Raw genomic sequence first — 13924 nt, 5'->3', positions numbered from 1 at the left:
TTAAAATCCTGACTATTTAAAAAGAAAATCATTATCGGGACACTAACACATAGAGATAACGTTACTTGGTTCCACTACAATGCAATCAACTGTTATTTTTTTAGAATTCTTAATCAAGTAATATTGTCTTTGCACTAAAGTTGTAATGTGGCTCTTTGAATTTCTAGAAAATCCTTAAAACAAGTTTACAATGATTTAAAAGCACAAATCTTTTTTGTGAGAAAAGCTTTAAATCTGTGCACCTTTAAATCTGCATAAAAGAGGAATGACAGCTTACAAAAAATTTTGTAAATGTGGTGGTTGTCCCACTCGGCCCTTCATAAATGATTTAATATATAAAAGAATGCACTAAATATAAAAAAAATACAGTTCACATTCTACCACACAAAAATGATGAAGCACAGCATATTTGCGTATAGAAATGTAGTTTCTGTGAGGTTCTGGGTGGTCCATGCATGCATAAAATGCTGCCATCCTCCTTGAGTGGAGGTTGAGACTCGTGCTATATAAACTCCCACTCTGAGTCTGCTCTCGTTACTCTGGGTCTGGGAGGGCTGGCTAAGAAATCAAGGATGAAGCTCCTTTTTGTAGCTGCCTTTGCACTTTTTGTGCTCTCTACATTTGACCAGGCTGACTCTTCAGCTTATGACAAAATAGTCGCCCACAGTCGCATTAGGGCAAGAAAAGAAGGGTAAGCTTATCAATATTTTAAATTATGATTATTGTGGAATGTGTTATTTTTATTTTGCATTTAACAGAATTGAACCTTGAGCATAAGAAGCATCAGTAGTTCTTATTGTTTCTTTTCTATTTTTATATGAAATATGTTAAAATGTTATGTCACAGTTGTTTTGCAAATATCAGCTGATTATTTATGGCATATATTACATTTTACTTAGAAAATCTGCAAACCAGCAGAGTTACAATTGTCAAATCATTACTCAAATCAGACAAAACAATCTCTTGTCTAGCAGGCATGTATGTCATTATTTACATTTGACCGTCAGAAGCAGCTGGGGTAATTGCTAAATAATTATTCATACTTGGCAATCTGTTGTCTTTCCCAGCAGGGCTGTTTGTCTCATAATAATTTACATGGGAATAATTTAAGAGTCTTACTTATTTGTTTTACCTGCTGATTAATGCTTTCATCCCCATTTCACATCAGACCCAATGTCTGTGCACTCCAGCAAGTCATGGGGACCAAGAAGAAGTACTTTAGCACTTGTCGTAATTGGTACCGAGGGTCCATCTGTGGAAAGAAAGCGTAAGTGTTCTTTTGTACAGTATATTTCTCCTGTTTAAAACTCAACATTACAAACAAATCCGGTGGCAAAAAAAAAAGTTTTTGTGTAGGATTTCTCCTCAGTACCTGCTTCTTTTTCTTCTGCTTCTTCTTTAAAGACTTTCATGGAAACTTGGATGTTTCCATAGAGACAAACATCTGTAATCTTACTTTGAATTAAACTACCTCTCAAAATGAGTAACACATTTATGGACACAGACCTAAACTCTTTGCATTGAAGACTGTCCCATTCAATCCTATAAACTCTGAGTTAGGGTTTTCATAATACAAGAAGCCTGGTTGTCGTTGGATACCACTGTGGTGAACCACTGATTCCAGGATGTGATGTGGCTGCAAAATGTTGACTGTATTCATGAACGGAAAAGCGTTCAGCTCAATCATTCTAGAGAACCTCTTTTTTCTGTTATTGTTCCAACTCCCTCAGCACTTTTCAGTTTAAACATGGACTGAAGCCATGCCTGTTTTACAGTCGCACTCTTTCTCTCCCTCTTACACAAATACACACACACATACAGTAAACACACCGATTTTGTTCTCTATTCTTGCATTGTGACTGAGCCATGCCTTGCACTCTAAATAGGCTTAGTTATTCATGATGAAAACGCACTTGTCACTGAACTTGGCAAATATTAATTCTGGAAACAGGCAAAGAATTTTATCTATTTCAGTGGGAGTCTGCCAGAAGTTTGCCAGAAATTGTTGAACAGATTTACTGATTTACTTGTTGCTGGTGTTTTGTCTTGCACAAATATTTGAGAATAGAGAGAAAAAGAGAGAACAATGGTGTACCTCATCAGTCAGTCGTGTCCTTCGGCTGCCCATTAGGGTGTAACTTGATCATTCAGTTAGTCATTCAGCGACAGAGACTGTTTTTTTTCTTTTAGGGCTTGCCCCAGTGTGGCAGTCTAGCCACTCCAAAAAAAAGAAAAAAATGTTAACGTATACATCTTGCAAACATATCTATGTACATAAGATAACAAACATAAACAAGTGTTGTACTTTTTCTAAACCCATTATTTATCATGACACTGATCATATTACCTTCCCCAACCAGCTACTAATAAGCAGCACATACGACCTATGAGCTTGCTTTTCACAGGACAGTCTCGATCAGGACCAGACTTCTAAATGGAAATAAAATATAAGTACTTCCCCCACGAGGTTTAATTCAGCAATTGAGTACATATCTACTTCCAGAACAGCTCTGTCTCCAAGAAAAATGTGTTCAACCAAAGTTCCAAACTACCCATTAGTGATGGGTTGAATTGGAATAAAGCCACATACACCATATATTACTTATCATGATTCTTAGTGGAACAGTTCTTTTATAAAGATGCTGACAAGTCAAAAGTTTCCAGCTTCATGGCCAGACACACTGCCTTTGTGTGGGAAAGCAATGTAGCGAGGATTTTGCTGACGCTGCCTCAATGGAGCTTGTGTGATCTCATCCCTGTCCCTCCAACTCCATTCAACTTTGATTCAAATACAGCTGTTAAAGCATTTCAGTTAACCATGACCTATAGGCCTTGGTCTTACCCTGTCTGAGATGTCAGCAGTGGATAAAAGCTATGAACAAACCACCACAGTAAAGGGCTTGATGTCTCTTGAACCAAGGTTTTGATGTTTAGTCATGAATTTCTCAGTCACTTGCCATCCACATGAGATTGTTCTTGTTTGTGGTACATTTGTGCCATTTTCACCACCTGCAAAATGTTGGGAATCTCATTGCTGGGGTTTATGTGCAACTAATGACTAAGTGCAACTAATCACAGTTACTGCATGTGTAGTGGTTAGGTCATCTGTCCTTAACAGCACTGACAAAGTCCTATTGTTCACTTTGTATTACAAATGGCACACATGTACAGAGCATTACTGGTGTGCAGTGTGCTAAAATTAGACATTTTAACACAGTGCTCAGACCATCCATCTTCCCTCTGCTGAATTTTGTAGAACACTGAATATACAATGAATACAGATAGGTTGTTCCCTCCCAAACACAATCAAAAGTAAATCTACTTGTTACATTGTTGTAGTTGAAAGTGAACAGTTTGTAAGACATGACATTTTAGTCATGTTGAGCAGAAAAACTGATGAAGAAGCAACTTTTCTGTTGCAGTTCTCTAACAATAAAAGCTGGGCAGTCTACAGTAATGAACTCCCCTACCAACTCTGGACACATATGGTTTTGTTTATCTCTAATAGGTACATCTATGGTGTTTATGTCTTGCGGGTCTTTTTATTGTAGCATACCCATTAGTTATTTGAGGTGAAACGTACATCTCCAAATGTCTGGTTTTGCAAGAGCTGGAAACAATGCTATGGTTCCAACTTGTTCAAACCTGCTGACGCAAGAGGTATAGGCATGTTTATATCTATCAGCTGCGCTTTGAATTTTACCACCCTCCTCAGGTTATGGTTTCCAGTCCTATTCATGATACACTGCTTCTCTCGTGTTTGTCTAGCAGCAAATAAACATTTCTCATTTGTATCTAAATGATTTAAACAGAAATCACAATGACTTTTTCTAGATAATCAAACTATGTCAAAAACTGCTGTAAAAACAAGCTGGTGACAAATGAACAAACAACAAATGTTTTTCAGCTCAGCTGTTTTCATACAGACTATCTCTACCTTTAAATGTTCCTTGTGTTAACCAAAATTTCCTTCAACTCAACTCCAATTATACTGCAGTTTTTCAAGGCCAATTTTTTAATGTTTCTGAGGTTAACTGAATGCCAAGGAAAGTCCAAAATTAATTGTTTAGCTTCAAAGAGGAGGTCTTGGTAATATAATTCTACTACTGTAATGGTTGCATAATCCCTGAGGCACCCTTTCCATTAGGTTTTGGCCTAAGCTGCTGGATCACGTGGACTGTTTGGATAAAGAAGGAGATAATGAGTAACATCTGGAAACACTGAATACACAAGACCAGTGCCAAATGATGATTCAGCTCAAAACATGGCAAACTTAAAAAACACAAATTTCTTACACCGCTATGTTGAAAGTAAACAGTATTTCAAAAGATGTGCTTCTTCTTTGAGATCTTACTCACATTTGTCATCTGTGTGTTTTGCCTGCAGGACTGTGCTTTATGAGTGTTGCCCAGGTTACATGAAGATGGAGGGCATGCGTGGTTGCCCTGCAGGTACAGTATGTTAGGTGTTACAATGTAGTCAGTGTTTAAAGGTTAGACTAGGCATTTCCACCAGCTGTAGAGCAGCTGTGGGTTATATTTGAAATTAAACAAATAAACTAGAAAAGGATGCTGTAGCCTATTGTCAGCACATGTAGTCTTCCTTTGTGTGCCCCAAATGTTTATTATTTCAATTTTTGGAAAGACAGGCTAATATATAATTACGCTGATTGTAAATTTCTTTCTTAGTGGCCCCTATTGACCATGTGTATGGCACCTTGGGTCTGGTGAAAGCCTCCTCAACCCAAAGATACTCTGATATTTCTAAGCTCAGGCCCGAGATTGAGGGATCTGGATCCTTTACCTTCTTTGCCCCCAGCAATGAGGCCTGGGAGAATTTGGATGAGGTGAGTCAAAAAGAAAATAAAACCTGCAGAATCTCTCTGTGAGGTTTTAACATCTGATTTTCTTCACTTTACAGACAGTGAGGAGTGCACTGGTCAGCAATGTCAACATTGAACTATACAATGCTCTGCATTATCATATGGCCGACAAACGCCTCTTGACCAAAGATTTGAAGAATGGAATGACTGTCACTTCCATGTACAATGACCTCGGCTTCTATATTAACCATTACTCCAATGGGGTGAGTATTATCATTCATCATCATGATAGCAATTCCCCTAGTAGTTGTACTTAAAACACATTTCAGAGCAAAAACATTATAACAAGTGTGTGTTATGTGCAGGTGGTGACTGTGAACTGTGCCAGGATTATCTATGGCAACCAGGTTGCCACCAATGGAGTTGTGCATGTCATTGATCGTGTCATCAGTGCTGTTGGAAACACCATTCAGGATGTCATTGAGGTTGATGATGAACTGACAACTCTGTCTGTGAGTACACACAGGGGTAGGGAAGAAAATATATGCCCCTCAAGGACAAAGACTCTTAATTAATTGCAAACACTAATGCATAATGGGTCACTTTGGGCTGCATGGGAATTTGACACTGGAGGAAAAAGAGAACAAGTCATTTGTTTCCTTTACTGCTTCAATGAACAGAGGTAGTGCACATTCATAAACACAACAGTAAATGTGCTAGAGTTATCTGTCAGTGATGACCATAACAACCACAGGCTGAAGCTTATATTTGTTATATACAAGGATTTGAAGAACACATAGAGTTTGCATAATGTGATTTAGATTTACTTTTAAATTAGTTGTTCAGAGGTTTATTAGGTCTGCCTGCTGCAAATGTTTGCTCTGTACTCTATTGTATATAGAAATTCACTAAAAATAATTCTGCTTATGCAATCATCTTTTAGGATATAGCTCAAACTGCTGGGCTGTTGGAGAAGTTGGGTCAGCCAGGACATTACACTCTCTTTGCCCCCACCAATGAAGCCTTTGATAAGCTGGACAGCGATCTGTTGGAGAGACTTCAGAGCGACAAGACGGCCCTCAAAGGTAACCTAGACTTTATTCTTAGAGGTCTGTTGCAGCTCTTTAATGCCCAGAAAATCACTCAAGGCCATTTAAAACATTGCAGTGCAGACTAAGGGTTTATTTTAACTGTAGCAAACTAGGACCATATTTATATTTAATGATGAAGGTACAGGAAAAGAAATGCAGTGGTTCCCTGACGGCATGTTTGCCAGACTAATTCACCCATGAAGTTTAGAATTTTTTTTTTTTTCACATGTTCAACTTCTTCTAATTCAAAACAGATGAGGCCACAACACATCTGGAACTTACATACATTTGGCAAGCTGTACTTAACAAGGTTGCATTGAGGAGTAATAAAAATATCTCTAGTTTCAAGTAATGCATGACATTGTGGGTGGAAAGTCAAACAGTGCAACACCTCAGTTGACACTTTGGTAATTTTGTTTTTAATTTTTTTTTTTAGAGTTACACAATGTTTTGTCAGTAGGTCAGGATCAATATACTTTAGTAACATTTGGAAGAATTGTACCATGAAAGTCATCAATCAGAGTTAAAGTTTTCAAATGTACAATGATGGTGATCTTGTGAAAAATCATAGTGAAAATAAAAGAGCAGAATTTCAACATTTTTAACTTTAGGTTGTTTTATGTCTGAGCACTGACAGGCAGGAAACAGCTGCTTCATCCAGCAAGACTGTCAACTTGGCAGTTTTCCAAAACTTTTTTATTAGCCTTCAGCTTGCCCTATGATGTGAAATCAGACCATTTCACACAAAATTAAACTGAACTGTGAAGAAATCATGAGTAATTTCACTCAAGGACCCGAGGGATCCAAAGGGTCCTCAGGTTCCCAGTGCGTTATACCCTCAGCTGTAGTGTGAAATGAGAAAGAACAGTCCATGCAGCCACCTGACCTACTCTGCATTCAAATAAACATCCAACCAAACTTTACCTTGCTCTTTCAGCTCTTCTGAATTTCCACCTACTGGACTCAGTCCAGTGCTCTGAGGCTATAATAGCTGGCAGCTCTTATGAGACCCTCGAGGGCCACAATATTGAGATTGGCTGTGATGGCGAAAGTTTAACTGTCAATGGCATCAAGATGGTGAGCAAGAAGGACATTTTCACCACCAATGGTGTCATCCACTTAATTGACCAAGTGCTGATGCCAGACTCAGGTTAGACACCCATCTCTTCTTTTTGTCTTATCTATATGTACCTGGTTTGCTACATAAACAAATTTGTGTATTGTTCCATGTGTTTGATTTTTTCTTGTAATCCATGTTTTAACGCTGCCAGAATTTCCTGTGCCCCTTAAGCTAAGCAGGTGATGGAACTGGTGGGAAGTTCCCAGTCAACCTTTGGTGACTTGGTGTCCGAACTGGGCCTTGCTTCAGCCATGAGAGCAGAGGCTGAGTACACTTTGCTGGCTCCCTTCAACACTGCCTTCAATGGTGAGTCACACACTGCTCAGTACATCATGCTCGTCCCCCTGTTTTCCTCTCAGCACATATATATATCATATATCCTCGGCTACATATATATATACACACACACACGCATGTGTGCACACAACATTCAGATGAATAGATGAATTAGGGATTTACTGGGACACTGCAGAGTCTTTATACCATGTAAGACCAAATACCCACTCCCACAGAGAACATTCCTGGAATTCACCCAAAGGGAGTAGAGATGTTTTGTTCCTGTAACAAGAATGTGCAATCAATTGAGACAGAATACTTTTGTGTTTGTAGCCATTCAGTTTGAAATGGATGCAAAGAATTTACAAAACAGCTGGATGGAATAGGAAACTTGCATTCAAACCGTGAAATCTTCTCAGTAACCTACAAAGCATGGTACATGATTTGTAGGTTACTGTACACGATCCATCTACAGAACTGTGCAGTAAATCAAGACATTTATGGCTTTGTTGTATTATGGCTGCTGCTCTCAGGACACTGTGGCCAAAATAATAGGAATAAGAATCTATATGCAATTTCTGTTGCTAAATCCAACAAAATTGGAATGTAAATGTAAATTTACAGTGTTGGATGTATGCTCAATTTCTAAAGTGCAGCATAAAACCATTTCATTCCTCTACAGATGAAGTGATGTCCATGGATCAAAGCTTGCTCAGGATTATCCTGGAGAACCACGTCTTGAAGAAAAAGCTTGTCCTGGGACAGCTGTACAATGGCCAGCGACTGGAGACCATTGGAGGAAAATTTCTGCGGGTCTTCATCTATCGCACAGTGAGTCCTTTTCTCTGAAGTTCTGCCCAAAAATTGTGGCTGGGTGCCACTATACACACACTATATGCATTATTGCTGTTATCTGACCATCAGTCTTCATGTCTTTGAAATGTAACATCAAACCCCTTGCCGTTAACTTGTGGATTATTCCTGCAGGCCGTGTGCATTGAGAATTCCTGTCTGTTAAGAGGCAGTAAAGAAGGAAGCAACGGGGCCCTTCATCCCATATTGACTCTGTTGAAACCAGCGGAAAAATCTATGTTTGAGATTCTGACAGAAAATGGAGGGTTCAAGTAAGTACAGAGCAATGTTAGTGAAAATGGACTGTGGTATTAAAATGCGGCATAATATTCAAACCACATCTTTCTGTATCTTTTCATTAGATCCACATGACATGTATGGGAATGAAAAAGTGCTGTTGTTGCAGTATGTTCAGCCCTCAGTGGTTTTAGTAACAGCTAAGTTACTGCTTTTTTTCTCTCTGCTGCAGGATCTTTTTGTCTCTGATGAAAGCTGCTGGCTTGACTGACCTGCTGAAACAGGAGGGAAACTTTACTCTGTTTGCCCCAAGCGATAAGGCATTCTCTGGTTTGAGTGACAGTGATTTGGCCTTGTTGAAGAGTAGGTCTCCCAGACTCCCTATATCTTTTCATGTGTTTCAAGCACTTGTGGGACCAGTTGAAAATCACACATAATGATTTATGTGTTTGCCGTTCTTTATTTCAGGTGACATAAATGCTCTCAGAACCATCCTTCTGTATCACATTAATGAGGGTATCTTCCTTGGTGGTGGTTTGGAGGGTGGTGTAACAAACCTTCTCAAGTCTCTCCAGGGCAGTAACCTCAAAGTGGTGTCTGTAGGTATTCATTGCAGCCAGACTGAAAGTCTGTAAACTTTATACCTGGGGGCAATTTAAGCATTACAGCTTTTGTTATCAGTAAAATTATTTTGTATGCTAATGTCATTATTATCTGATTAAAAATCTCATCTTCAGTTCTGAAACTCAGAGACCCCAGCAAGCTACTAACATTTGCTGTAGAGATCATTCCTTATATTTTTAAGTGCAGGTTTATTCAAGCCCCTCATTTTGCAGTTTTCTTGTCTGTAGTTGTTTTAACTGTCTCCCTCAGGCAAACAACACTGTGCAAGTGAACTCTGTCCAAGTCCCCGAATCTGATATCATGGCCACAAATGGAGTAATTTTCTTCATCAACCAACTCTTATATCCTGGAGGTACAGTTTTTACCCATTCAACTTTTGTAATATTCCCCTCATTTTGTAAATGTGTCAAGACATGCACAGTTTTTATATATATTGTAAAAGCCTAATTATGGTTAATTCCCTGTTCTTTCTTCCAGATATCCCAGTTGGAAGTCAGGATCTCCTCATGCTTTTAAGGAGGCTCATCTCTTACATGCAAATCAAGGTGTCATATAAAAATGGACTTATTAATGCTGCAAGGCTTATAAAGGGCAGGGTGCAGTGCAATTTATGCAAATCAACATAAAATACAAGACAAGAACCTACTTGAAAACCATTTGTCTGGAACTTTGAGCTTGTGGTTTTGAACAGGGGTATCATAGAGCAGTAGTTCTGACTGAGCTTGGCAGTTGGTTCTATTTTGCCGTTAATCATGAATATTTTCCACAGTTTAATTAATTATCCATTTTGCTGACATGTTTAACTTTTTTTACAGTACATTTCCGGATTCCAATATCAGGAAATTCCCCTTACATTTCTGAGTAAGTAGCAATGGCACAATGTTTAATTTTGTTTTATTTTTTTGCAGTACAGTATCATTAATCTTCAATGAGGTGTTCTTCACTGTCGTTAATGACTTTATATCTCCTGTTGTTACTAGAGAGGATCATCATTCGCCAGCAAGGTACAGTACTGATGACAGAGCATCATCAACATGTGATTCCTAATCAGTCAAGTGTAACAGATTATATTTGGTAAACAAAATTGTTGCATGCATTCAATTGTTGAAAAAATGGGGAGGCTACTGGCTGCTGAGCTTAAACATGAACAGATTATTCACCAGCACTTTTTATTAAACCAGGTAATTCCAGACACACATGCAAGAACATGTACACATGAGGGGTTTGACACCTAAAGTAGACTTAATCACAGAGAAGAAAAGACAGGCTCTGCTGTGCTGCCAGCCAATACTTGTACTAGTAGGCAATAAAAACAGAAAGAATAATTTTTCATGTTTGAAAAAATAACAGTGCAATAACACTACAAATGGCACAATTTATACAATTATAATAGTTGTGCATAAGTAATATTCAAAACTTTGATGGCAGAAATCCTTTGATTATGAATCACATTTTTGTCATGGCAACCTTTCTGATCCAGTGAAAGGTCCATTTGTTATGTTACCTGCATACAAATGGAAAATTCTCTGTGTCAAGGGGTAATACTGTGCAAGCTGAATTTCAAAGCAGTGAAAAAAGCCTCTTTTTCGCTTTCATAGTCATTGAAAAGCCCTCCGATTCCTCCATCACCAAAGTTACCAGGGTCATTGGAGGTCAGCCCTCCAAGGTGACAAGGGTTATTCAAGGTCAACCCTCTGTCACCAAGGTGACAAGGGTCATCGAAGGTGATCCCTCCTTCACCAAGGTGACAAGGGTCATTGAGGGTGACCCCTCCATTACCAAAGTCACCAGGGTTGTCTCAGGTAAATATTTCTTACTTGAATAAGTATACCAATACCTTTTTATCATTTATCATCTTAAGAGCTCATGAATGCTGTTGTTTGCAGGTCCTCAGTACTCAGTCAGCACGGGCACCACCAACATCGGCCTGGAAGGTCAGTGAAACAAATTCAGATTTGAACAGAGAAAATTTAAGGACATCAGTCTTCCAGTGGTTGAATTTGTTGGGAAATGCCTTCCAGTCTAAAATATAAAATAATATATTATTAATTTATATTTATGCATCTATTACACATAATCCCACTTATTAAAAAATGGGTGATTTACTAGACTTAAAACAAATATTAATTGCAGCTGTCTAAACATGTTCATTTACAATTTCATTTAGTACATTAAAGTGTATCTGTGTACAAAACATTCCAGTTTCACTTTGAGGATGCTTTCTTTTTCCCTCAGAAGGTGATCTTTCAGAAATTTCCACCATCCAAATTAACCCTGATTTTGACAGTGAAACACTTACCAAAGCCATCCAAGGTGAGTTTTATTAGGTTGGACATACAGTGAATAATTCTTAAATAATGTGTGACCTATATGTTTGTTTGCCTTTATAGAAGGTAGTTCAAGAAGACCCCCCAACCGAAGAGTTTTAGGTAAAAAAAAAAAAAAGGAAGGAAGGAAGGAGAAAAAAAAAATCAGCATTTCTAATAAATGCAGTGTAGCCCGTGAGCTTGTTCAGGCAGTCAGCCTGAGTCCACTCTGCCTTTACGTGGCATACTCTTCTCTCTGCATCCCTACAGCTGTACTTAAAGGAGTAATTGATGATTTTGGGAAGTATACTTAGGCTATTCTCTTTCTTGCTGAGAGTTAGATGAGAGGATTAATACCTATGGTAAATATGAAGCAACAGCCAGCTGCCAGTTTGCTTTATCACAAAGACTGAAGAGGAAGAAACATCTACCGCTCACTGGCAGCAAAACCTGCCTGCATCCACATCTAAAGCTCCCTAATTTATACATTATACTTTGTTTGTTTAATCAACATGAAAACCAAGGTGTAATGTTTTTTTGGTGGGCTATGTGGTCAAGAATTTGTCCAGCATATGACCCCCTTAAACAGCAGTGTCTCTTTTCATTTCACCTTTTCTACTGATTAAGCAAACAAGATTTCATATGTTAATAAGCTTTAGAGGTGCTGGTAGGTGGATTTATTTACCTTTAGACAGGTTAGGTGCTTCCCCATGTTTCTGTTCTTTGTGCTAAGGTTAGCTAACTGGCTTCTGGCTGTGGCCTCATAGTTGAAATACAGACATAAGAATGGTATCAACTCTTGGGAAGAAAGCAAAAAGAATAGATTTTCCAAAATGTCAACTTGTTCCTTTAAGCCAGCTGTGGGCTGTCCACTCTCTTACTGTCATGCTTACTGCCATGTCACTCACCTGAAAGCTATGCTGACTCTTGGTGCTAATGCCACTGCTGTTCATAGAGCATTTCATGAGCCCCACCATCACAACTTCAGAATCCACCTGTAGGCTCTGAGTGTATACGCTCCCCATAAGGGGGAAAGTTATAATCATCGCTCCCTACCTGCTGCTGTGCTGAGCTTGGTGTTTGCTTTGGGGAAGTGATGAGATCAGAGCCTAGATGCTTAACTTCAACACAGTATATTTCTACATTATAAAATAATCTATTCCACGTGAGTTGGCTGCTGACTTGTTCTACCCTTTTTTTTTTAGCAGGTGGTAACAGGAGGAGGGGAAGGGACTGAGCGTGGCCGGATGAGAATATCAGCATTGTAAAGGCAGAGAAATCAAACCCAGAGGCTGAGGCTGGTGTTTCAATGCAGGGGATACACTTATTAAGTCAGTGATTTCAAATATACTGTAACAGGTATAACTGACAAAAACGAAACTATTCTCATAAACAATTTAATGGTGCTTTGAATGTATATCTACTATGAGTGTGCAATGTCTGAAAAGAGTCTTTTTGGTTCAGTATATGTAAACAGTTTGCAAATGAACATTTTGGCATGACTTTAAAGACACATAACAAGTCAGAGTAGCTATAAAATCTTTTCAATCCAAGCCATTAGGGTAGCAATGTGAACAGTTAAATTCTAAACTTCTCTAAGACTCTGCTAGAGGTGAAAGTGAAAGCATGGAGATTTTACAAGCTGTTTGGGAAGATTTATAAATCTCAGCATGATAAAGATTGAAAATAAAATTTCTGATGTGTTTTCAGACTTTGTTACATTATTTTAATTTCTCTTGCTATAAGTTGTTTAAGGTTTCATATAATTTTTTTCTGAGCTTGTATCATTGGGGATGTTGTATCTAATGGCAGGTTTCTCCTTTCTCTTTTCCAAAAGTCATCCAATAAAGTGCTTTCTTTGATATAAACATGCCAATTTGAAAAGGGCATCAAGAGATTGTGGTTTGGAGTCATTTCTAATGTCCTTGTAAGGATCTTAAGTAAGTCAACTTTGGTTCAGAAAAGAGTCTAAAATATCATATGTCAAAAGTAAATATTATGTCTACATTTTGTATTTCCAAGTACATGGTCTTTAAATCTGACTCAATATCTGAGTCATCCTTTTTCAGTCATGGCCCATTCATTTCTCTGTATGTTTATCAGGGGGCTTGGCAGTCTACTTTTGGAAATTTCCGAGAGGATACCATGTAAAATAGAAAATAAACTGGATTAAATGTGCAAACAGAATTATCTTTTTCAAGGAAACTATGTAACCCCATATAATATAGTGCATGAAACCTACCAAACAACAACAACAAAAAAAAAGAATTTGAATTTGTATAGTGTGAAAACAAGTCAATAATTCATTTTAACTTTAACATTAGTAATTATGATTTATTGACAATGGGTACTGCGAAATCAGCAACAGTGAATCCATTGATGTATGTTGATTGTTGATGGGATTTAAATCATATTTAAGCTGGTGTTTGTGATAATACAGCGAGCTGAAATATTTGTGTGAGCTGTTGAATGCAGACATTTGGGCCAGGTCCAGCTCCTCTGTTATTCGGCTCATGCGCAACTCAAAGCAATGTAGTGCCTCTTGGATGGACTAAATCTGGTAAACATGACAAAATGTAAAAATATTTTCTGGGTC

General features: G+C 38.2%; 1 protein-coding gene across 7 annotated transcripts; it reads left to right on the top strand.

Moving 5' to 3' along the window:
- Nucleotides 1–545: 545 nt before the first annotated feature.
- Nucleotides 546–13223, top strand: postnb (periostin, osteoblast specific factor b). Of its 7 annotated transcripts, none has more exons than XM_041046660.1 (22): nucleotides 546–691; nucleotides 1169–1267; nucleotides 4387–4451; nucleotides 4689–4846; nucleotides 4921–5085; nucleotides 5188–5334; nucleotides 5766–5907; nucleotides 6851–7063; nucleotides 7205–7339; nucleotides 7992–8140; nucleotides 8297–8433; nucleotides 8631–8761; nucleotides 8867–8997; nucleotides 9272–9374; nucleotides 9500–9567; nucleotides 9838–9883; nucleotides 10003–10026; nucleotides 10621–10824; nucleotides 10909–10956; nucleotides 11261–11335; nucleotides 11416–11451; nucleotides 12534–13223. In XM_041046660.1, exons 1-22 carry the CDS (start codon nucleotides 573–575, stop codon nucleotides 12563–12565), a joined length of 2427 nt encoding a protein of 808 aa, XP_040902594.1. In that variant the 5' UTR covers nucleotides 546–572; the 3' UTR covers nucleotides 12566–13223. The 7 variants fall into 7 exon arrangements, 6 of the variants coding, with proteins under 6 accessions (XP_040902594.1, XP_040902592.1, XP_040902593.1 ...); XM_041046658.1 differs by having other exon boundaries at nucleotides 11413–11451; XM_041046659.1 differs by having other exon boundaries at nucleotides 11258–11335.
- The last annotated feature ends 701 nt before the right edge of the window (nucleotides 13224–13924 follow it).

The sequence above is a fragment of the Toxotes jaculatrix genome, chromosome 9, assembly GCF_017976425.1.
Source record: "Toxotes jaculatrix isolate fToxJac2 chromosome 9, fToxJac2.pri, whole genome shotgun sequence".
Classification (NCBI taxonomy): domain Eukaryota; kingdom Metazoa; phylum Chordata; class Actinopteri; family Toxotidae; genus Toxotes; species Toxotes jaculatrix.
Note: the sequence above shows the minus strand (reverse complement) of the source record. Positions and strands in the feature narration are given on the sequence as shown.

What these genes read in the sequence shown, in the direction of transcription:
- postnb (XM_041046657.1), top strand. Translation starts at nt 573, where the DNA reads ATGAAGCTCCTTTTTGTAGCTGCCTTTGCACTTTTTGTGCTCTCTACA. An exon ending in GATCATCATTCGCCAGCAAG is followed by an intron (nt 10,027 to 10,620) that starts GTACAGTACTGA and finishes TCGCTTTCATAG; the next exon opens with TCATTGAAAAGCCCTCCGAT. An exon ending in AGTCACCAGGGTTGTCTCAG is followed by an intron (nt 10,825 to 10,908) that starts GTAAATATTTCT and finishes TGTTGTTTGCAG; the next exon opens with GTCCTCAGTACTCAGTCAGC.